This window comes from Tachyglossus aculeatus, chromosome 7 (genome assembly GCF_015852505.1).
Source record: "Tachyglossus aculeatus isolate mTacAcu1 chromosome 7, mTacAcu1.pri, whole genome shotgun sequence".
Classification (NCBI taxonomy): domain Eukaryota; kingdom Metazoa; phylum Chordata; class Mammalia; order Monotremata; family Tachyglossidae; genus Tachyglossus; species Tachyglossus aculeatus.
The window spans coordinates 25,637,266-25,660,034 of record NC_052072.1 but is presented as its reverse complement, the minus strand read 5'-3'; the positions used below and the strand labels follow the sequence as shown (position 1 = coordinate 25,660,034).

At 52.1% G+C, this 22,769-nt stretch overlaps 1 protein-coding gene across 1 annotated transcript; it reads right to left on the bottom strand.

Annotated features, from left to right (window-relative positions):
* Positions 1 to 3,678: 3,678 nt before the first annotated feature.
* Positions 3,679 to 22,769, bottom strand: NUAK2 (NUAK family kinase 2). The gene is made up of 7 exons (XM_038749122.1): positions 22,539 to 22,769; positions 13,690 to 13,810; positions 11,849 to 12,000; positions 10,163 to 10,228; positions 8,186 to 8,305; positions 7,622 to 7,754; positions 3,679 to 6,145 (listed from the first exon to the last, which is right to left on the bottom strand). Exons 1-7 carry the CDS (start codon positions 22,758 to 22,760, stop codon positions 5,031 to 5,033), a joined length of 1,929 nt encoding a protein of 642 aa, XP_038605050.1. The 5' UTR covers positions 22,761 to 22,769; the 3' UTR covers positions 3,679 to 5,030.

Here is a 22,769-nt window from a genome sequence, read left to right as displayed (position 1 = left end):
TACTATGTGCAAAGCACTGTTTGTACAGATTTTTCACTATTTCTTTTACTTGTACATATTTACTATTCTATTTATTTTGTTAATGATAATAATAATAATGATGGTATTGTTGTGCATTTAGCTTTTAATTCCATTTGTTCTGATGACTTGACACCTGTCCACATGTTTTGTTTTGTTGTCTGTGTCCCACTTCTAGGCTGTGAGCCCGTTGTTGGGTAGGGACTGGCTCTATATGTTGCCAACTTGTACTTCCCAAGCGCTTAGTACAGTGCTCTGCACACAGTAAGCACTCAATAAATACGATTGAATGAATGAATGAATGAATGTGACATGGGACGAGAACAGTGTCGGCGGTGGTTATCTGTATCTAGACTGTACCCTCATTGTGGGCAGGGAATGTGTCTATTGTTGTATTTTACTCTCCCTAGTGTGTAGTACAGTGCTCTGCACACAGTAAGCGCTCAATAAATACGATTGAATGAATTCTACAGTGCTTGACACGTAAGTGCTTAACAAATACCACCATCATCATCTTCTAAAATGCCATATAAGATGGATTGACTCCTCCAGATCATTTTGTCCCTTCCTCTCCATCCGGCCCAACACCCTAGTTCAAACTCTTATCACAGTTCAGTAAGACTGCTTTAGGGACCTCGTTTTTGCTCTCCCTGCCTCCAGTCTCTCCTCACTTTGGTCCATACTTCTCACTACTACCCAGTTCTTCTTCCTGAAACATTGCTCAGCACCAGCTCAATCTCCTCCTCGGAACCCTCTAATGATAACTTGTCTTCTGTATTAAATGTCATCTTTAAGGCTCTCCGGGGGCTCTCTCCACCTTACAAATGGGAAGCAGTGTGGCCTAGTGGAAAGAGCACAGGCCTGGGAGCCAGAGGACCTGGATTTTAATCCCTGCTTCACCACGAGTCTGCTGTGTCACCTTGGTTCACTTCTCTGAACCTCAGCTATCATATCTATAAAATGGCAATTAAGATTATGAGCCTCATCTGGGATGCGGACTGTGCCCAACCTGATTATCTTGTATCTACCCCACTGCTTAGTACAGTGCCTGGCACATAGTAAGTGCTTAATAAATATCCATTAAATAAAAAATAAAAACGATTAGTGCTCTTCACTGGCTACTCCCCAGCTTACCAGTCCCTTGTCTTGCCCACTCTGTCCTCCCAGCATGGAACGTCCCCTCTCTGCAAATCCACCAGACCTCATCATCATCATCAATCATATTTATTGAGCGCTTACTATGTGCAGAGCACTGTACTAAGCGCTTGGGAAGTACAAATTGGCAACATATAGAGACAGTCCCTACCCAACAGTGGACTCACCTCAGTCCTCTCACCTTCAAAGCCCTAATAAAATAGAAGCAGCGTGGTTCAGTGGAAAGAGCCTGGGCTTCGGAGTCAGAGGTCATGTGTTCAAATCCCGGCTCCGCCAATTTTCAGCTGTGTGACTTTGGGCAAATCACTTAACTTCTCTGTGCCTCAGTTACCTCATCTGTAAAATGGGGATTACGACTGTGAGCCCGCCGTGGGACAATCTGATCACCTTGTAACTTCCCCAGCGCTTTAAACAGTGCTTTGCACATAGTAAGTGCTTAATAAATGCCATCATTATTATTATTTCTCCAAGGCTTCCCTGATGAATTTCCAATCCCCCAAGCTGTATAAACCTACCAACTCCGTGAACATTCAAGAATTTATTTCTACCCTCTCCTCAGTGCTTGGGTGCACTGTACATTTAATTTATTCTGATTCCACCAACTTTAAATATTCTTAGGCCTGACTCCTGTTTGCTCTCCTGGGTGGGGATGGGCTGTGTGCATCTGTGGTACTTTCCATAGTGCTTTGCTTTCAGTAGGTGCTCAGTAAATACCATTTTTTCTATTAATGTACAATACGCCTTACGCTTGCGACACACAGGCTCTGCAGAACAGGGAGGTAACTGGTTTCATTGAGAAGAGGACTAGGGAGTCCAAAGACTGGGAGTTAAAACCCAGCCTGACCCCAACTTGCTGCTGGACTAGCCCACTCCCTTGGTCTTGGGGGAGATTGTGAAAGCAATGGGGTACCTCAGGGGCATGCTAGAGGTGGAAGAACCATAGCCAGTGACTGGGAGGAGTTGGTGTGTTGGTGTTAGTGTGACACGAGAGAAGATGGGGGTGGGGATGTTTCCAAGGAGGTGGGCCCAGGCGTGAGCAACCAGTAATGCCAGGCAACCTCAGGAATGAGGGCAAGGTGCAGGGCAGACCCTTTTCAGAGGCTGGAGGGGATTTTTGTCCTCGTGGCCTGTTGTGTCCTCAGATGGAGTTTCTTAATGGAGCGGGAAGCACGCGGGGAATGCACCGCAGGGGGCTGACTGCCCTCAGCCCTCAGGGCCCGCTAACGAGAGGCAGAGGGGGGAGGGGGGAAATTCCAGACATTCCCATCCTTTCCGGCTGTTTTGTCTCTTTCCCCTGGGGACAGAGGGGGTCCGGCTGCCTCGAGGGGAATCTGACTCTCTGAGCTTGCAATCCTGTCCACCAATGCTACTACACTTTCCCAAGCGCTTAGTCCAGGGCTCTGCACACAGTAAGGGCTCAATACGCTGGGGACAGTGAGGGTGGGAGGAGGGGTGGGGAGGGCCACCTGGTCAGCTCTCCCCAGACCCAGCCTTTTCTGAGAGCAAAGCAGGCCAGAGTTGGTGGCTCTCCCATTAGGTGGCGTGTATATATGCACGTATTTATAATTCCATTTATTTTATACGCATCATAATTTCTATAGATGCCTGTTTACTTGTTTTGATGTCTCCCCCTTCTAGACTGTGAGCCCGTTGTGGGCAGGGATTTGTGGCTGAATTATACTTTCCAAGAGCTTAGTACAGTGCTCTGCACACAGTAAGCACTCAATAAATACGACTGAATGAACAAATAAGTGAAATAGGGTGATGGGTGGCGTTCCTGTCTGTGGAGATGCCAAACAATGAACAGACACCCATCTGTTCTGACCAGGGCCGGTTCACCTGTCTGGAGGGCAGGGGCCTGAAATCCCTATCCTCTGCAGCTCAAGGACTTCCTGCCTCTCATTTGGGGCCAAGAACCCTCAGAAGCTGGGGCATCACTACTTTAGGGTTGCTTCTCTTGGAAAAATGTTCCCCACTCTTCCCTCTTGAGAAGCAGTGTGATTTAATGCTTAGTACAGTGCTCTGCACACAGTAGGCGCTCAATACATGCATTCAAATGAATGAATCTAGTGGAAAGAGCATGGACCTGAAGACAGAAAACCTGGGTTCTAATACCTGCTGTGTGACCCTCGGCAAATCATCCCACTGCTCTGTGCCTCAGTCCTCTCATTTGCAAAATGGGGATTCAATACCTGTTCTCCCTCAGACTACATATAGTAAGTGCTTAATAAATAAAATTACTGTGTCCCTGAAACAGCATCATTCCCCTCCTGACCCCTTGCCCTCAAATCCTGAGAGCTGGGGAGGGGGAACTGCAGACTCACTGGGCCTGGGGCTTCGAGGCAGGAATCTAGGGTAACCTTCTCCCTCCTCCTTCCTCTTCCCCTCCCCAAGCCAAGATAGACCAACAAGATACTGTGCTCAGACCTCCATTCTGCTTTTTAATACAGTGGATCTTTCTGGAGCCCAGAAAATGGACGAATCCACAACATTCAAGGAGGAGGTGGGGGGGGGAGGTAGAGGAGTGAGGGGGAGTCAGAAATCACCAGGAGACAGTGCAGTGAACAGCAGCATCTGAAACAAGATGTTTCTCATGAACAAGACATCGGGAGGGCATAAAAAAATATATACTACAGTAATCTCATAAACTGACCCCAGAACGAACACTTGAACACTACAACACAATCAGCAATTCATAAAAAAATACTGGAAATAAAATAAATAAGGCCATTCTTTTTTTGTCTTTGAGAATCAGAAGATCCCACCTGGCCAGCCCAGGAGGGTGAGGACCCCTGCCCCAGTGACATGCTGGCCCTTGAGAGGCCAGTAGCCAAGAGCCTAAGACTGGGTGTTGGATGTGGCTGGTGGATGTGGGGATGGAGGATGCTCCAGGTTCTGCCCATTATCAGAAGCCCAGAGTGAGATGAGTGTCCAGCACAAGCCCTGAGTGAGCAAGATGAGGGGAGGGGCAGCAGCAAAACCTAGTTCTTTCTATTCCAGTGGTTAACTGTCCCAGGGGAGGGGGTGGGGCAGGGGGAGTCTGTTTGGAGCTTCACGCTCAGGCATTAGAAGGAAGACAGTTGGGTATGAATTCCTCTCACCAGCCATGCCCTGTGCAAGGGTTCAAGTGGTAGAGCTGGGATTAGAACCCAGGCCCTCTCCCTCCCCAAGGAGATCAATCCTACATAGCTATTAAACCCCTGCCATTTTTCCAGTTTCATTGGGGAAGTCTAGAGCCCGGAGTTTGGCCACAGGGCTAGGTCTGGGGCAATAGAACCAAGGGCCTGATGGTCAAAAGGCCGGCTCGCCACTGTCTGGGGCGTACCCACAGGCTGTTGCTGGGTGGGGAGGGGTTTGTGTTCCTCTGGCATCATCAACAACAATCAATCGTAATATTTGTTTCTCTCAAATATGCAGGCGACCCCTGAAACACAGCTCTGGCTCTCTCCCAACATTTCCCTGCCTGCTCATCTTCTGCCCAGGCCTGCTCTAGGCCCAGATTCCCAACTGGAGACAGCAAGAGGCAGATTCTCCTATTTCCTGATGAGGCTGTCTCCCTTCATGATGGATGTCTTCTTCCCTCCTTCCTAGCCCTCTCTATAGCCACCCCACCTCACCCCTGGCCCTGCTGCCTCAAACATGCTTTAACCTCTTCATAAAAAATTCCCAGGAACGGGGGGACATCCTGCCCTCCCCTTCGAGCCCCACCTCTGGGAGGCTTGAGCCAGAAGAGTGGGACTCACTGCCTGCCTGAGGAAGTGATCCATGCAGGGGAGGAAGCGTGTGTGTGTGTCTCTCTCTCTCTCTCCCCTGCTGGGAGGTGCGGATCAGTGGCCCTTCCCACCATCTCCAGCCCTTCAGCTGAGTTTCATGCCTATGGCCAGGGCCTGCTGGTACACCTCCGTGACATCCTGGCAGTCCGTCAGGGAGAAGCAGCTGTCCCGGAGGGGCTCCCGGCCTCGGCTCGCGGCCCAGCGCCTGAGGGGCCGCTGTCCTGACCCCATCTCTGACCCCGCAGCCGATGCTGCCTCTTCCTCCTCCTCAAGTCCCAGGAGGTCGTCCGCCGAGACGCAGCCCCGCAGGGCCGGCTCCGGCAGTCGCTCCGGGAGGTCCAGCTGATCGAAGGACTCGGTGGACAAGATGCTGTCCTCGCTGATGGCACTGGAGGGGCGGCTGGGCCGGGAGGGGGCTGCCAAGGGCCGGGCCAGCTCATCCAAAGAGCCAAAGGCCGAGGTGGGAAGCGCCTTCCCCTGAGAGTATTTGCCATTGTGCTTCAGAATCCCTTTGCGGTGGAAGGGAAGCCCCGGAGGCTGTGGGGGGTCCTCCTGAGGGGCGGGGCTGCTGGAAAACACATCCCCTGCATCTAAGAGGTCCCCAGACTCGCTGGGCTCTGGGGAGGAATAATAGCCCGATTCCCTCTGCCGGGGCTTCTTCAAGATGCCTTTTTTGGGGGCTAAAGGGGCTGGCGGCTCTGGGAGGGCAGGGAGTTGGGGAAGGGGCACAGCGGGCACCCCATTCTCCTCCTTCCGCCCGTCGGGTGGGGGTGAAGCCTTCTTTTTGAGAATGCCCTTGGGCAGCTTCAGGATGCCCTTGCCCGGTCCTGGGGCCTCCCCGGCCGGCCATTCCAGGAGGGTGTGGGTCACGTCGTGCTCCTTGCGGGACTTCTTGAGGGAGCACTGGCGCTCCAGCCCCCCGCCTCCTGGCCCGCCAGCCCCCGCCCCGTGTCTGAAGAAGCTGCGGACTTTGGCACCATTTTCCAGGAGGGGGCGGGAAGATCGCCTCAGCCAGTCGGCCACAGAGGCCAGTGGCGAATCGCTGCTGCCACTGCCACCGATGTTGCCCTCGCCCAGGGCCTGCTCCCCTAGTGGGGTTAGGTAGCCCCAGTTGACCCACCAATGGCTGGCTACATCCTCAAGGGTGGCCCGGCGTGTGGGGTTCACCATCAGCATCCAGCGGATCAAGCCACAGGCGTCTGCGAAAGACAAAACCAAGAAATCGGATTAGGCTCTCGGATGCCCCTTCCTTCTCCCTGCCTCTGCACCCATGCCCTCTCACAAGGTACAAAACCTCCAGAGGGAAGAGCGCTTTGTCGTTCTCCCCCTCCATCAAGACCAGAAGAGAAGCAGCATGGGCTAGCGGAAAGAGTAAGGGCCTGGGATACAGAGGACCTGGGTTCTAATCTAGCCAGCTTTCTTCCTCCCTTCAAAGCCCTACTGAGAGCTCACCTCCTCCAGGAAGCCTTCCCAGACTGAGCCCCCTCTTTCCTCTCCCCCCCCCACCTCTTTCCCCTCCCCACAGCACTTGTATATATGTTTGTACAGATTTATCACTCTATTTTACTTGTACATATTTACTATTCTATTTATTTTATGATGTGCATTTAGCTTTAATTCTATTTGTTCTGACAACTTGACACCTGTCCACATGTTTTGTTTTGTTGTCTGTCTCCCCCTTCTAGACTGTGAGCCCGCTGTTGGATAGGGACCGTCTCTATACGTTGCAAACTTGTACTTCCCAAGCGCTTAGTACAGTGCTCTGCACACAGTAAGCGCTCAATAAATATGATTGAATGAATGTATAATCCCAACTCTGCCTGCCAATTGTTGCTGCATGACCCAGAGAAAGTCACTTCTCTGTGCCTTAGTTCTCCCTCCTACTGTGAGCCCCATGTGGGACAGGGACTGTGTCCAACCTAATTCATTTGCATCTACCCCAGCACTTTGAACGGTGTTTGACACACAGTAGGCGCTTACATATCATTAAAAAAAAAAAAGCACAGAAACAAGGACACCAAATCAACCAATGATATCTGACATATAGTAAGTGCTTAACAAATACCATAAAAAAGAGGGAGGAGGTTGACATTGCAGCAGGAGAGACTCTACTTAGACATCAGGAAGTGCCTCCCTCAATCGCAAAACGGAGGCCAAGGGAGATCAATGAGAGACTACCAAATTTCTGGGGAAGATGAAGAGGTGGGAAGTTTGCACCATGTGACTTCTGGAGGGCTTTTCATCCTAGAGAATTCATTTCCACCCAGAGGATCCTTCACTAACTAAAATTCTCTGCACCTCTGCTCTGCTTTCCACCCCCATAGCACTTCAGTACATATGCTTCTCTTATCTGTAATTTGTTTTAATATCTGCCTCGCCAACTAGATTGTAAACTCCTTGGGGGCAGGGACTGTGTCCAGCATCTCCATCGTCTAACCCAAGTGCAGAGACACTCTTATAAACACTCAAACACCACCAATTGATTCCTTCACGCTTGTTCTCCTTGATCACTTCCCAGTGTACCCCACTGTTTGCGGTGGGCCAACCCGAGAGGGAAAGAGACTCACTAAGACATGCAGCACACTGAAGGCAGGATTAGAATCTATGGCCACCATCTCCCCCTAAAACCAGTAGCCTTGATCACACCCATGGTCCTTCCCACCTGGCTTACTTACCTGAGGGCTTGGTGGGCTCTCTGTACTCCCCATTACTGATCTGCTTCACCAAAGTCTTGTAGTCCTGCCCATCAAAGGGCATCATGCCATGCACTAGGATGTAGAGGAGGACACCAAGGGACCAACTGTCCACCTAGAAACACAGACAGGTCAGGACTGGCCAGCACAAGATCGACTCATGCCTAAAAGAAGAATTTCCCAACCCCAAGGGCGACCATGTGGCAGTGAAAGACAAAGCATGGGGCCCGGAAGATCTGAAGGTTAGGTCGAACCAGGAGCCTAAAGGACCCACACCTACAAAGATGGAGAGGCCCAGGCCTGGGAAATAGAGGGAGGCATTCCTCCACAGCCAGAGTTTGAGGCTCTGGGCCAGTCACAGGAAGGGAGTACTTAGAGAGACAGTGAGTGGGAATGCTGGTCACAGCAGTCTGGCTATAAGCAGGAGTCATTATTGGATTGCCTGAACCAGAAGCAGTCCAGGGTTGGAGCAGGGAGCACTTGGACAGAGGCGGACATTCCCAAGTGAACCCCAGAGACAAGCAGGAGAGTTTCCAGTCTTCTCACCTCAGGGCCTGTGTAGGGTTTCCCGTTGACTATTTCAGGTGAGGCGTAGAGGGGGCTCCCGCAGAATGTCTGAAGGCACTTGTCTCGCTCGTATAGATTGGAGAGGCCGAAATCTGCAATCTGGGGAGGCAGGAGGGAGATGGGTGATTGTGTGGGGGGGTGGGGATGGTTACACTGTGGGACAGGGGCACTGAGGAGTCACCCCATCTCTCACTCTTGACACCACGGCTTGCCTTCTCCCTTCTTCCCATCCCAGGGCCCGAGAATGGTCCCCAAACTGAGGCAGTATCAGACTTACTAGATTCATCTAATAATAATAATATTAATAATAATGCCATTTATTAAGCGCTTACTAATGTGCAAATCACTGTTCTAAGCACTGGGGAGGTTATAAGGTGATCAGGTTGTCCCATGGTGGACTCACAGTCTTCATTTATTTATTTATTTATTTTGCTTGTACATTTCTATCCTACTTATTTTATTTTGTTGGTATGTTTGGTTCTGTTCTCTGTCTCCCCCCTTTAGACTGTGAGCCCACTGTTGGGTAGGGACTGTCTCTATGTGATGCCAATTTGTACTTCCCAAGCGCTTAGTACAGTGCTCTGCACATAGTAAGCGCTCAATAAATACGATTGATTGATTGATTGATTCATCCCCATTTTACAGATGAGGGAACTGAGGCCCAGAGAAGTTAAGTGACTTGCCCAAAGTCACATTGGTGGAGCCATGACCTCTGACTCCAAAGCCCGTGCTGTTTCCACTGAACCATGCTGCTTCTCTAAGCAGCCTCTGGATATGGGGCCCTAGCAGAGAGTAGAAGAGCTTGTTCCTGACAGAGGTGTGGGGAGCAGTGGGGAAAAGGAAGGCTTGGGAGGTGGAAGCGTGTCTTCAGGCCAGGCCAGAAAAAAGCCATTGGATGCAGCAGCTGCTCCACAGGAGAGCCAGAGTCCATTCCCAGGCGGACAAAAGAGTAGGCTGGCTCCGGCTCAGGGAGGCACCACCAAATTGCTGCTGAAATGGATTGCCTGTTCTGGCTCCTCCCTGATAAAGGTTGTGTCCTCACCACACGGGTGGGGCCAGAACCCAGAGCACCAGGTCAAGCTCTCCTGTTCAGGTGAGCACATCCACAAAGCCCCCACACACTGGCAGAGAAAGGGGCATTTTGGGGGGCTGGAGGGATGCGAGCTGGACTCCCCACCACATCTGGTTCCCTGGACACCCTGGAGTTGGGGCAGGCTGGGTGGTGGCAGGACTTCCCAGGTGAACAGTCGTGTAGAGGGCAAAGACCTCTCCCTGGGAACAGTGGGAGAGGTCCAGCCCCTTGATCTAAGGTTATGCACAACTGATGCCCTCGTGCCACCTCTTTATGGGTTTATTGGTGCCTTATCGGGCCTGAGAACAAACAACTGAGCCCTAGCGAAGTCACCCTGGGTTTATTGACCCAGTGGCAAGAAAGGACCCGCCTTTTCTGGTACATATGGATCTGTGGACATCGCCCGTGGCTACCAGGGGCTAAGACATGCACCTGGTAGCGGCACGTTCTCCTTATCTGGGCAGGTGGTGATGACCCTGGGCGGACACTTGACCCAACGGCTACACCCCAAGGCTCCAGGTCAAGAATCCCCAGAACAGCCCAGAGCAGTCTAGGGGGCTAGTTAGCTCACCCAAGAATCGTGGACAGTGCCCTTGGATGCCAGGTGGCAGGCAGGGCCCAACGCACTCTGCGTACCCTCTGCAAAGATGCTGATTTATAGCCTCCGAGCAGAGCAGAACCAGGAGCAGGACAAGGGACTCACTGGCGAAACTCTGACACAGGAGCAGTCCACAGTCACCCTGCATATCCCAGCGGCATCCTCAGTGGGGGCAGACACAGTCTGGGGGATAAGGGGTTTTTTTTTCCTCAGTTTGAGCCCATCCTAAGGACCTGAAGTTTCCCAGGAGTACCGGAAGTAGCTGAGGTCTCGGTGAGACTCTCACCTTGATGTTGCCATTGGAGTCCAGGAGGATGTTTTCCAGCTTGAGATCCCGGTGGACAACACCATTCTGAAAGAGAGGAGGGCAAGGGTGAGGAGGAGGGGAGCCCCAGCTGGAACCAGCCCTGCTTGGATCCATCCAAGGGGAGCAAGAGATGGGTATAGATGGCTGGGGATATCGCTCCCCATTGGTCCAAATGTAATCAAATCCAAGGTTTTCCTCCGAGGCTCACGGTGACAAGGGATTCCTCGGGTAAAAGGCAATCTGGAGGAAGACAGCGGCAGAAGGGATTCTAGGTTCTAACCCTGATTCTGAGTCCCCCCTGATGCTCTGACTTCATTATTCAACAATTCTGGACAACAGTTACCCCATCTGTACAATGAGGAGACCCATTCTTTGCCCATCCCTGCCTCCCAGGGCTGTTGTGAGAAGAAATGAGCAAGGAGAAGCACGGCCTAATTTGTGGAAAGAGCACAGCACTGGGAATCAGGAGATCTGGGTTTTGAGCCCGGCTCCCTCACTTGCCTGTCTGGTAACTTTGGGCAAGTGGCATTTGTTAAGCTCTTACTCTGTATGTGAAAAACACTGCACTAAGTGGTGGAGCTAAATACAAGATAATAATCATTAAGGTACTCGTTAAGCACTCACTATGTCCCAAGCACTGTTCTAAGCACTGGGGTAGATACAAGTTAAATCGGGTGGGCACAGTCGCCTTCATTCATTCACTTCACTCAATCATATTTACTGAGTGCTTACTGTGTACAAAGTACTGTACTAAGCATTTGGCAAGTACAATTCGGCAACAGAGACAATCCCTATCCCCAACGGGCTCACTGTCTACAAGTGGGGAGACAGACAACAAAACAAAGCAAATGGCTCATACTCTTAATCCCCATTTTACAGATGAGGCAACGGAGGCCCAGAAGTGAAGTGACTTGCCCAAGGTCACACAGCAGACAAGTGGCTGAGCCTGGATTAGAACCCAGGTCCTTTTGGCTCCCAGGCCCATGCTCTATCCACTAGGCCAGGGCCACTTTCAAGCTGTACATAGTCCCTGTCCCACGTGGAGGGAGAAGTATGTAATCCCCATTTTACAGATAGGGAAAGGTGAGGCCAAGAAGTTAGGTGACTTGTATGAAGTTACACAGAAGTCAGTCTGTTTATTAAGCACTTACTGTGTGCAGAGCACTGTACTAAGCACCTGGGAGAGTACAATATAACAGACATTCCCTGCCCATAATGAGCTTATGGTCTAGAAAGGGAAACATACTAACATAAATAAAATAAATTATGGATATTTACATAAGTGTTGGGGGCTGGGAGGTGGGTGGGCAAATCAGGGAGACAAAGAAGGGAGTGGAGAAAAGGAAGAAGGTTAACAGGGAAGGCCCCTTGGAGGAGGTGTGCTTTCAATAAGGTAATGGACATCTGTGCAGCTTCGATGGAGGCATGGGCACAGAAAACAAGTGGTAGTCAAAATTAGAACCCAGGTCCGTGCTCTTTCCATTAGGGCAAATCGCGTAACTGCTCTGTACTACAGTTTCCTCTCAGGGTCTATGTCTGATCTGATTGCACTGTAAGCATAAGTAAGCTTAATAAAAATCATTATTACTAGAATTAGCTGAGCGGGGAAATGCTTTGGGAACCCGGGCAGGAGTTAGTGTCTCCAGCTGTCGGGGAGCTACTCACCTTGTGGCAGTAGTAGACGGCCGAGACAATCTGGCGGAAGAAATGGCGGGCATCCTGTTCGCTGAGCCGCTGGCGCTCGTTGATGTAGTCGTACAGGTCCCCACGGCTGGCGTATTCCATGGCGATCACGATCTTGGTGCTGTTCTCAAAGACTACGGTAGACAGAGCAAGGGTGGGGTCAGGGTGGGAACCCTATCTGTGTTCTTCCCGGGGCTGAGGGTCCCCAGAGAAGAGACTGACATTAGGTCATGAGAGCACTCCCCAGGCAGGTGAAACCACGGAACTATCTCAGCCAGAGGCACTTACTGAGCGCCTACTGAGGGTGGTGTAATAGATTATGTATTTGGGAGAGTACAGCAAAAGCAAACTTTTTTGATACCAACAGAGTGTGTCACACCACATACAAACACACATCTCCCCTCACACCACAGCTCAAGGCTGCCGTCCAACGTGCTCACGACAGACCAGTTTGGGGACCTTGATAATGCCAGCTGGGCGACACCCAGCCCGAGCTAGCGGTGTGCTCTTAGGAAGCCCTCAGCAGCCGCTCTCCCTCCAATCCCTTCCCACCGGCCACCAAAGGCCGGAGAACCAGAGAGGGGACCGAGAAGGCCCGTCCAGCCACCTGGAATGCCTCCTGTAGGCTTGGCCCAGGGCCCACCCTCGCTCACGGCCCAGCCACTGCTGCCAAGGCGTTCATGGGATGGGAGCAAAAGCCCACACCCTCAGAGTCTCTGGCATCTCTGCCTAGGAGGGTGGAGGAAACCTGCCCATCACCTGGCACATAAAAGGCATGCTTGCCCCACGCCCAGGGAGCCAGCCGTGGCATGTCCAACCAAGAAAGGGAGAGCTGGGCACGAGCCCGGGCAGAGTCTTGGGAGGGAGGGAGGGAGGGAAGCAGCACATACCCCTTTCTCTAGAGACCCCTCGGGGGGAGGCACATAAACTCACACACTCAAAATCAATTTCCAGTGTCAGCTCAACTGTGCCCCTTTGGGAGCCCCAGAGACCCCTACTAATGAAGTCCCTGCCATCCACCATGGCTTCCCCAGGGGCAAGTAGTTGGCACTGACAGTTTGTCGTCATCACCCTTGTCCTCTCATGCTGCCAAAAACCATTTACTGGGGAGTTGGGGGGTGGGTAGAGGGGAATACAGTCAGCTTCCCAATCAACCCCCGGACCCCCCAGTCAACAGCTTCCATGGGGGATGATATTGATTCTTTTTGTCTTTCTCCCTCAGGCAGTTGAGTCCCAAATATCCAACAGCTACACTGGGGAAGGGAGACAAGACACAGAATCTGCAGACAAAGGAATAGGGACAATCAGAGAGCAGGGGATTCTGGGACCCCTGCCCCCAGGAGGGGTGAAGGAAATTGTCCACGGCTCCCCAATTCCCACCCCCGTCCAGTCCCAATGATGCAGCAGGTGCCTGATCCACCCCGTGCCCCCCTCCTCCTCTGCCCTCCCTGGCCCTCAATTGTTTGGAGCACGGGAGAGGGTGTCTGGAATTTCGGAGGAGCTGACAGGGCGAGAGGTCGGTAGGGAGCAGAGAAAAGGAAAGCTGGCGAGCAAACTAAGCCCCGGCACAAGTTGACTCAAGCTCCAGCTGGGGAGGGGGTGGGGAGGTGGGAGGGCAAGGAAGAAGGAGCGTGGGAGGGGCATACTCGGTTGGGACTCTGGGTAGATTGTTTAGTAGATCATTTGGGAATCAAAGAGTTTTATGCTTGGGGAGGGGAAGAGGCTCTGTGCTTAAATAGACTGGAAGATGGACAGAACTCTGAGCTGCATTACCAAAGAATCCTGGATCCCCCATCCTTCCACCACCACCTTCCCAACCCTACCTTCATGGATGGAGATGATATGTGGGTGATTGAGAGAGGACATGATCTCGATTTCCCTCCGGATATGCATCAAATCCTGCTCATCCTTGATTTTATCTTTTCGGATTAACTTGATAGCCACCTAGCAAAGAGAGAAAGAAAGAAGAAACAAGGATTTGGTATTTTGTTTATTTTAAAGCCACATTTTCCCTAGAAACGATTTTACAGACACACAACCCACTTTGAGAGCTCTTAGCTCTCAAGCAGCTTCAAAACACTTGTGCAAATCTTCCCTCATCACCTCTATCCCCCTCCCAATTCCTTTCATCAAATTGCACACTTTGCTTCCCCGCTGGATTCCAACTCTCTTGATACCAAGCCCTTGACAGAAGAACTCATCCTTCCATCAATACTTCACTCATGATTCATGCTCAGTCCAGTGACCCCCATTTCACATCTGGGGAAACTGAGGCAGGAGCCCAGTTCCATCTCAAGCTCTGGTGATGATTTAATCCTTACATGATGTGAGCAGCAGGGCCAGAAATTCTAATCCCACCTAGGCGATGCTATGTGCCAAGCTGATTGCTGACCCACTCTGAGCCTCAGCCTTCTCAGCTGCAAATAAGGAGCAAGCAATACAGTCGGGGCCTCGAGGGGAGCTAGGTAATGAATTATTGGAAAGAGGTTAAGTGGATATAAAAGCTATCCAAGAGGCTAAATCTTTCTAGGAAGACCACAGTGCATGAAATAGCAGAACACTCAGCACATGACAGCAAGAGCTATCTGAGGGCAGAGGACAGGGCATAGACGACAAGGAAGCCAGATGAGGAGGCAGTGTCTAGAAGGGGGATCTTGAGGTTCACATTCTAGGCTATTCACAGAAAAGCCAAAGCCACTGGCATTAGACTCCCAAACAACATCTCCTGGGAGAGAAACAGCAAACACCAGACTTCCTCCTACAGCCGGGCTGAGTAGCCAGGACCTGGGAAAGCCACATGGGCTGCCAGGAAACAGTTATCACTCTCCTGGGGTTGCTCCACCATAGCCCCAAATGCTTCTTCTGGAGGAGATCCAGAATGGGAGGAGGTTGTGGGGGGGTGGGAAGGGGGCGCGGGAGGAGAGGAAGGGGGTGCAGAAAAGGAGGTGCCTCTAATCCTCTTTTTCAAAAGACTCAAAAGCCAGACAATGCAGCCCAGGGAGGGCATTTACAACTGAATCCACCAGAACCCTCAGTCCCCCAGAGCCGTCCCCCAGACAAGAATGCGGAACAGCCCTGATCCTGTAAGCGGTAGTCCGCTCACAATGCAGCTGCCTAGTCTCCCAGCAACGGACCAGCCCCACACTCTTGGGTTAGAGCCCTCCATGACCTCGGGGGAGCAGAGCTGCCCCCCCACCCAAGCACCCCCCCACCGATGTTAGAGACGGGACAATGGTAAGGAGAGGCAGCAGGATTCTCTCAGAGTCTTGCTCTGAAGTTTATCAGGAGCAGGTGCTTAAGGCCAGGAGGGCTGTGGGCTGGCATAGCCCACAGACTCCCCTGGCCAGGGGATCTACCCATCTATTCCTTCTAACACACCTCCCTCGACCCCACCTGCCTCATCACGGACCATCCTGAGATCTGAATCAAGTGGAGAGAGACCTGAGTGCTAGCCCTAGCTCTGACCCTGATGTGATGCGTGACCTTGGATAAGTCACTTCACCTTTCTGGATCCCATCTGTAAATGGGGGAAGATAGTTATTTCCCTCTCCGCCTCTCAGGGATGCTGGGAGAACAAATGGAACAGAAGCCTTCTGATTTCACTGGAAGAAAACCTATAATGAAAGCCAAATTATCATTCTCCTCTAATAAAAATTAAATCCACATACAGTAGAGAGAGCTGTGACTCACAAATAACAAGGGTCTATAGTTCCAGAGTCTGAAATAAGTTGGGCCAGGCCGAAACAAAATCAGGCTGCAGGGAAGTAGGACTTAAATGGAAAGTCTGTCCGCAGCCCTGGACCCCTCTTCAAGCCCCCAGCCCCCCGGGGCCACATGGTAAGACCTTATTTTTGGTGGCCAGGTTGCTTTCTCTGCTCAAGAGCCAGAGAACTCAGTGGGTTTCCTAGCATGGAACAAGTGTTGTCAGAGCCATTTCCTGGCCCCGTAACAGTGGATAGATGGAGACAGCCTCTCCTCTCCAAGGGAGGCAGATCCTCAGGTACCGCTGCTCCTCCAGCAGGCCCAGGAGCCTCGGTTTCCTCACTCTATTCTTTACCCACCCATTGGGCCAGGTCCATCTGCAGCTGCTTATCAGAGGGATGGCTGCCAGGGAGATCAATGGTGCACTGCACCAGCTCCGCCCAGGGGAACTCTGCCCTCTCCCTGGGGAGAGTGGTTGAACAAACACAGATTGCCTAGAAGCCAGTTCCAGAGAGTGGGAGCTCAGAGAGTCGGGAGGGAGGGTGGCATCTCTGCAACAGCTCCATCAGAGGGTCAGAAATGACCATCTCCCAGTTCTTCTTCATGGTTTCTGCATCATCTCCTACATGGGTCAGGAATGATTCCCTGTCACTTTAGAGGGCTAGACTTAAGCCTCCTGGCAGAAGCACAGGTGGGACCTGAGGTAAACCCAGCCCCAAAAGACAAGTCTTCGGGTTGCTCTAACTCTGGTGGTTCTGAGTGAGGACTGAATCTGGGGCCTTGGGGCATCGACTCTTAGAAGCCACATCTGGCAATCTGGGCCTCCCATCTGCCTCCCCGTCAGCCCTTACACCACAAAGAGGGAATTTCTGGCATCCCCAGGTGCCCAGCCCCCTACGCCCAGCTGGGCCCGAGGACCGGCTGTGGGCAGGCTCGGTTCACCTTGGCTCACCTCCACTCTCAGGTACCATCAGAAGGTTCGAAAGACAGAGCAGGCCAGGGGTGACGGGTCCGGGGCCAGGTAAGAAAGAGGCCACTAGAGGAGAATCTGTTTCTGCAAAGGGAGAATTCCACAGAGCTGATAGCTGTGGAGGAGGCGGAGAAGGGAAAGAGATGGCAAAGATGGCCCATTTGGATAAGAAGACGAGTCAACTCTGGGCCTTGCATTGCTGCTGCTGCCTTCACAGCCCGAGCAGAAAGGATGGGCTTCCAAGAGAAAAGACCATTTATTCGAAAACCACCCATGGTGGCAGAAGCGCCCTCCTCTCCCTATTCATAGGGCCGTGGAGTCGTCGCCCCGAGGCGAGCAGCGTCCCGGCCCAGCTCTGCCGTTTGGCTTGGCCGAGGCCCAGGAACAAGCCCTGCCGGCAGTCAGCCTCCCACCCCAGCCCACGGACAGACGCCGAGGCGGCCACACCAGCAGGTGCAGGGGAGGGCCAGGTGGGCTCGAGGCCGGGCCCCGGGCCGGCTTTTGGGACGTGCAGCGGCAGAGATCCACACAAGGAAGTGAAACAGCCGGTTGGGCCCCGGCTCTTGGCAACGGGAGCTGGGGAGAGAACAAAACACCACCCAGGCGCGTTTGCAATGGAGACACCCAGCCACCGGCCTGGGATTGGCCACACTGGGCACTGGGGTTTAGAAGTTGGCTCTACCAGAAGTGCCAGGGGGCTGGGGTCAGGGATAGGCTACCCCATCTAGCCAAGCTCCACCCACCCATATGCTGGGGCAGGAGAAAAAAAAAAAGCACTGCAGCTTAGGCCTGAGGTTCCCACACTTCCCCAGGGACTGGGGAATAGAGGGAATTAGGGCGGGTGGAAAGTGTAAGGGGACGGTACCCCATTTTCTAAAGCTTCAGAGCTGGAAATCCAGAAAATTAAGAGTGCTCAAGGGCCGGAGGTGGGAGAGATACTGGAAGAGAGGAAGAAATACGGAAACAAAGGAGGGAAGAAGGTCAGTGGGCAGGAAACAGAAGACTCGTCAGACCACAAGGAACACTCGGGGGTGGGTGGGGAGGTTAGTGAGCTGGGCATGAGGAAGCCGAGAAACACAAGAATGAGAGAGAAAGGCAGAAAATGGAGTGGTGATTCACAGGAACCAGTTTGCTTAATTGGCCTGAAATAGGGCAGTGGAGTGGGCTGGACTCTGCCTTGCTCTCTCTGCTCCCATGTTTCCAGGAGAGGCTGACCCCTGGACCCTGAAGAATTCAGGTCAACAGACTTCCACCCACCCTAGAGATCTCTGTGTGGCCATCCTGGGCAGTGTTCTGAGGGAACCACAGGGGAGCTGAGGGGGCCAAGCACATACCAGTCCTCTAATCTATCCCCCAGCTGCCAGCCAGATGAAAATGACACCCAACCGTTCACCTCCAGGTGTGGCCCAGCAGGCCCTGGTCAGTGCCCGGTGAGCCGTGGCTAGGCCATCCCTGGGAAGGGGGCTGGGAAGCAGGGAGACCAGGCAGGAGGAAATGTCATTTGGGGGCAAGAGTGTATTCAGCAGCCCAAAGGATCAAGAACAAATATTTGTCTTCCCTTTGATGGCCTTCTGGGACATCCATTACCCTCCTACCTCCTCTCCGGCAGGAGGAGGGCCCTGGTTTCATCTGTCTTGCCCTAAATGGGGGAGGGGAAGGAGAAGGAAAGCATGTCTAACAGGGACCCTATCTGTGTGTCACTCTCCCATCTTTCCAAGCAGACAAGTCCGCTAAGGGATAGCCACAACCAGGTGAACCTGGGCTGCTAGCCTTTCATGGGAACACAGGCATCTAGAGTGTTTTATTCCCCCTCCCACCGGTTATCACCTATCCTGGGTTACAGTGAAGGGGATCAGAGTCTGGTATATATGTCCAAGACAGGAAGGCCTGGCTAACTGTTCATCTAAGGACCCTCTTCTCCCTGCAAATGGATGAGGGGATTTCAATTGAGCAATAATAACTGTGGTATTTGTTAAGCACTAACTACGTGCCTTACACTGTACTAAGATTTGGGGCAGATACAAGATCATCAGGTCCCACATGGGGCTCAAAATCTAATAAGGAATGAGACGAGGTACTGAATCTCCATTTAACAGGTGAAAGAACTGAGGCACAGAGAAATCGACTGACTTGCCCATGGTCATAGAGATGGTACATGGTGGAGCTAGAATTAGAACCAAGGTGCTCTGTCTCCCAGGCCTGTGCTCTTTCCACTAGGGCATAGTTCCCAAGCACAAGTCTCCTTGCCTCCTCAGCTGCACTCCCTGAGCGGAGAGGCTTTTGGGGACAGCTGAAGTGGCTTCTCCCACTGTTCTAATACAGTTAAAACTGGAAAACCTCAAACTACCCTAGAAGACAAAGCTGAGGTTTGTTAAGAAGCTGGTTCCTGGGCCATTCAATGGAAGAACAGATCCCCAACGGACCCTGGGCGATGTGAGCAGTCAGTCCAGTAGTGACCCAGAAGCCTGGCTGTTTCCCAACTGTCACTGCACAGCCCAAATTTCCCCATGGTGAGGGGGGAAAGCTTGTTTCCACATGGGCTCCTAGAGGTGGAGCTGCTCATTAGCAATCCAGGGCCACACACCAAATCCCCAGACCTGTTCATCCTGATCGCGGGGCCACAGGTTCTGGGCCAGCTCTTGTACTTTAAGGATCAGAATGAAAAGTTAAGTAGGAAAATACAGTATTACCCAACAACTGTCCCTTGGCAGCAGGCAGCTGGGGATTCTGCCAGGACCTGGCACAAACACTAACAAGGAAAACACACACACACACACACACACACTCTCTCTCTCTCTCTCTCTCTCCTCTATTGATGGGACAATCTCTTCACTAGCCACTGCCCCCCTCCCTCCTCCTCCCCTCACCTCCCTGCACCAATGAGATGACTTTTTGAATTTCAAATCAGCACAGGCTGCAAAGGCAAACACTGGCTGGGTAAAGATTGGTGTGAGAGCAATTCGGGAAACTAGCCTCCAGGGATACAAAGAAACCCCCTAGCCAAACATTCTCCCTTCTCAGCCCAAGGCTGACCACCACTCAAAACCCCCTGCTCCATTCACTCTGCCTCTTCAGGGGCCCAGCCCCCTCCTCCCCTCGGCCAATTGTGTCCGTGCCCCCTCTTTCCCACCCACCCGCCGCGGGTCGAGCCCCGAGGGTGCTCCTGAACCCTGGGCATGCTGGCGGGGAGGGGGCAGTGGGAGGGGATTGGCAGGTTGTGCCCCTTCCTCGCCCAGAGTTGCCTTGTTCCCCTCTTGCAGGCCAGGTTAACGCTGATTCTGCCCCCCTGATGCCCCCTCCTCCTGAAGGTTTTAAAGGGAAAGGGGCAGTCCTGATCCAGAGGGACTTGCAGGGAAAGAAGGCCTCAGTTTCCCCTTCTGCAGAACAGGAGCAGAGGTATTAGAATCAACACTTTTGAGATGCCATATAGTTTTCCCTGGGGCCCAAAGAAAGGGCTACCAATTTCCGCACATGGGAATGATCTGCCCACACACCTCATACCCATTGAGCGCCCCCAGATGGCACTTAAACCTCACCAAACTCAAAGGATCACATTTAGGAAAGGGGTGCCTTAGTGTGCCTTTATTTATGTGGCTCTTTCCATCACGCTTTCTTTCCCGTCTTCATTTCAACGGGCACCCCGTCCTTAACCCGGGTCTCCTCGGCCAGATAAAAGGCGACTGTCCCGGTTTTCCTGCTTTTTTCAACGTAAACCTGGCACCTCAAAGGTCTCCAGCCCTTCCGCAAGGCATCGCCCGCGTCACATTCAAGCCCACCTCTCCTCGGCCCCGGGGCTTCGGCCTTGGTCACATTCAAGGCTGCAGCGTGAAAGCAGCAGAAACATCCTGGCCAGGGGAAAGAGCACGGGCTGTACTTCCCAAGCGCTTAGTACAGTGCTCTGCACACAGTAAGCCATCAATAAATACGATTGAATGAATGAAATGAATGAGTCAGAGGACGTGAGTTCTAATCCCGAATCCTCCACTTGTCTTCTGTGTGACGTTGGGCAAGACATTTTAAACTTTGCTGTGCCTTACTTACCTCATCTGTAAAATGGGGATTAAGACTGTGAGCCCCAGGTGAGGCAGCCTGATTACCTTGTATCTACCTCAGCGCTTAGAACAGTGTTTGGCACATAGTAAGGCCTTCACAAATACCATCATTATTATTACTTCTCTGTGCCTCGGCTACCTCATCTGTAAAATAAGGACTAAGACTGCGAGCCCCACATGGGACAACCTGATTACCTTGTAACCGCCCCAGCGCTTAGAACAGTGCTTGGCACATAAGACCTTCACAAATACCGTCATTATTATTACTTAACTTCTCTGTGCCTCAACTACCTCATCTGCAAAATGAGGATTAAGACCGTGAGCCCGACATGGGACAGCCTGATTACCTTGTAACCGCCCCAGCGCTTAGAACAGTGCTTGGCACCTAGTAAGGCCTTCACAAATACCATCATTATTATTAATCAATCAATCGTATTTATTGAGCACTTACTGTGTGCAGAGCACTGTACTCAGCGCTTGGGAAGTACAAGTTGGCAACATAAAGAGACAGTCCCTACCCAACAGTGGGCTCACAGTCTAAAAGGGGGAGACAGAGAACAAAACCAAACATACTAACAAAATAAAATAAACCATTGTTGGGTAGGGACCGTCTCTCTATGTTGCCAACTTGTACTTCCCAAGCGCTTAGTACAGTGCTCTGCACACAGTAATTGCTCAATAAATACGATTGAATGAATGAATGTACAAGTAAAATAAATAAAGAGTAATAAATATGTACAAACATATATACATATATACAGCGTGGCTCAGTGGAAAGAGCCCGGGCTTTGGAGTCAGAGGTCATGGGTTCAAATCCCGGCTCTGCCAATTGGCAGCTGTGTGACTTTGGGCAAGTCACTTAACTTCTCTGTGCCTCAGTTAGCTCATTTGAAAAATGGGGATTAAGACTGTGAGCCCCCTGAGGGACAACCTGATCGCCTTGTAACTTCCCCAGCGCTTAGAACAGTGCTTTGCACATAGTAAGCGCTTAATAAATGCCATTATTATTATTATTATTATTATACAGGTGCTGTGGGGAAGGGAAGGAGGTAAGATGGGGGGATGGGGAGGGGGGCGAGGGGGAGAGGAAGGAAGGGGCTCAGGGGCTTATTACTTCTCTGTGCCTCGGCTACCTCATCTGTAAAATGAGGATTAAGGCTATGAGCCCCACATGGGACAACCTGATTACCTTGTAACCGCCCCAGCGCTTAGAACAGTGCTTGGCACATAGTAAGGCCTTCACAAATACCATTATTATTATTCAAGCTTACCTTTCCTCGGCCCCAGCCCTCTCTGCAGGGGGGACCCCCAAAGATGCCGCGCCCACCCCCCCACCCCGACCCCTGCCAGCTCAGGAAAGGGGATGCGGGATCCTGGAAAAAGGAATTGGAGGGGCGAGGAAACAAAACCAAACATACTAACAAAATAAACCATTGTTGGGTAGGGACCGTCTATGTTGCCAACTTGAACTTCCCAAGCGCTTAGTACAGTGCTCTGCACACAGTAAGCGCTCAACAAATACGATTGAATGAATGAATGTACAAGTAAAATAAATAAATATGTACAAACATATATACATATATACAGGTGCTGTGGGGAGGGGAAGGAGGTAAGATGGGGGGATAGGGAGGGGGGCGAGAGGAAGGAAGGGGCTCAGGGGCTTATTACTTCTCTGTGCCTCGGCTACCTCATCTTTAAAATGAGGATTAAGACTGTGAGCCCCACATGGGACAACCTGATTACCTTGTAACCGCCCCAGCGCTTAGAACAGTGCTTGGCACATAGTAAGGCCTTCCCAAATACCATTATTATTATTATTCAAGCTTACCTTTCCTCGGCCCCAGCCCTCTCTGCAGGGGGGACCCCCAAAGATGCCGCACCCACCCCCCCACCTGCCAGCTTAGGAAAGGGGATCCGGGAGAAAGGAATTGGAAGGGCGAGCGCTCACCAGCTTCCCGGACTGCTCCCGCGCCTTCTTCACCTTCCCATAGGTGCCCTTCCCCAGGGTCTCCAGGAACTCGTAGCGGTGGCGCAGGTTGTGCTTGTGAAGGTGTCGCTTCACCGCCTGCTTCTTCATGGGGGGTCTGGGCGAGAGGGTCAGGGCCTCGCCCGCTGGGGGGGCGAGCTCGACGCTGGCAGCAGGGCGAGGGCATCCAAGGGAGGGCTCCATGGGGCAGGG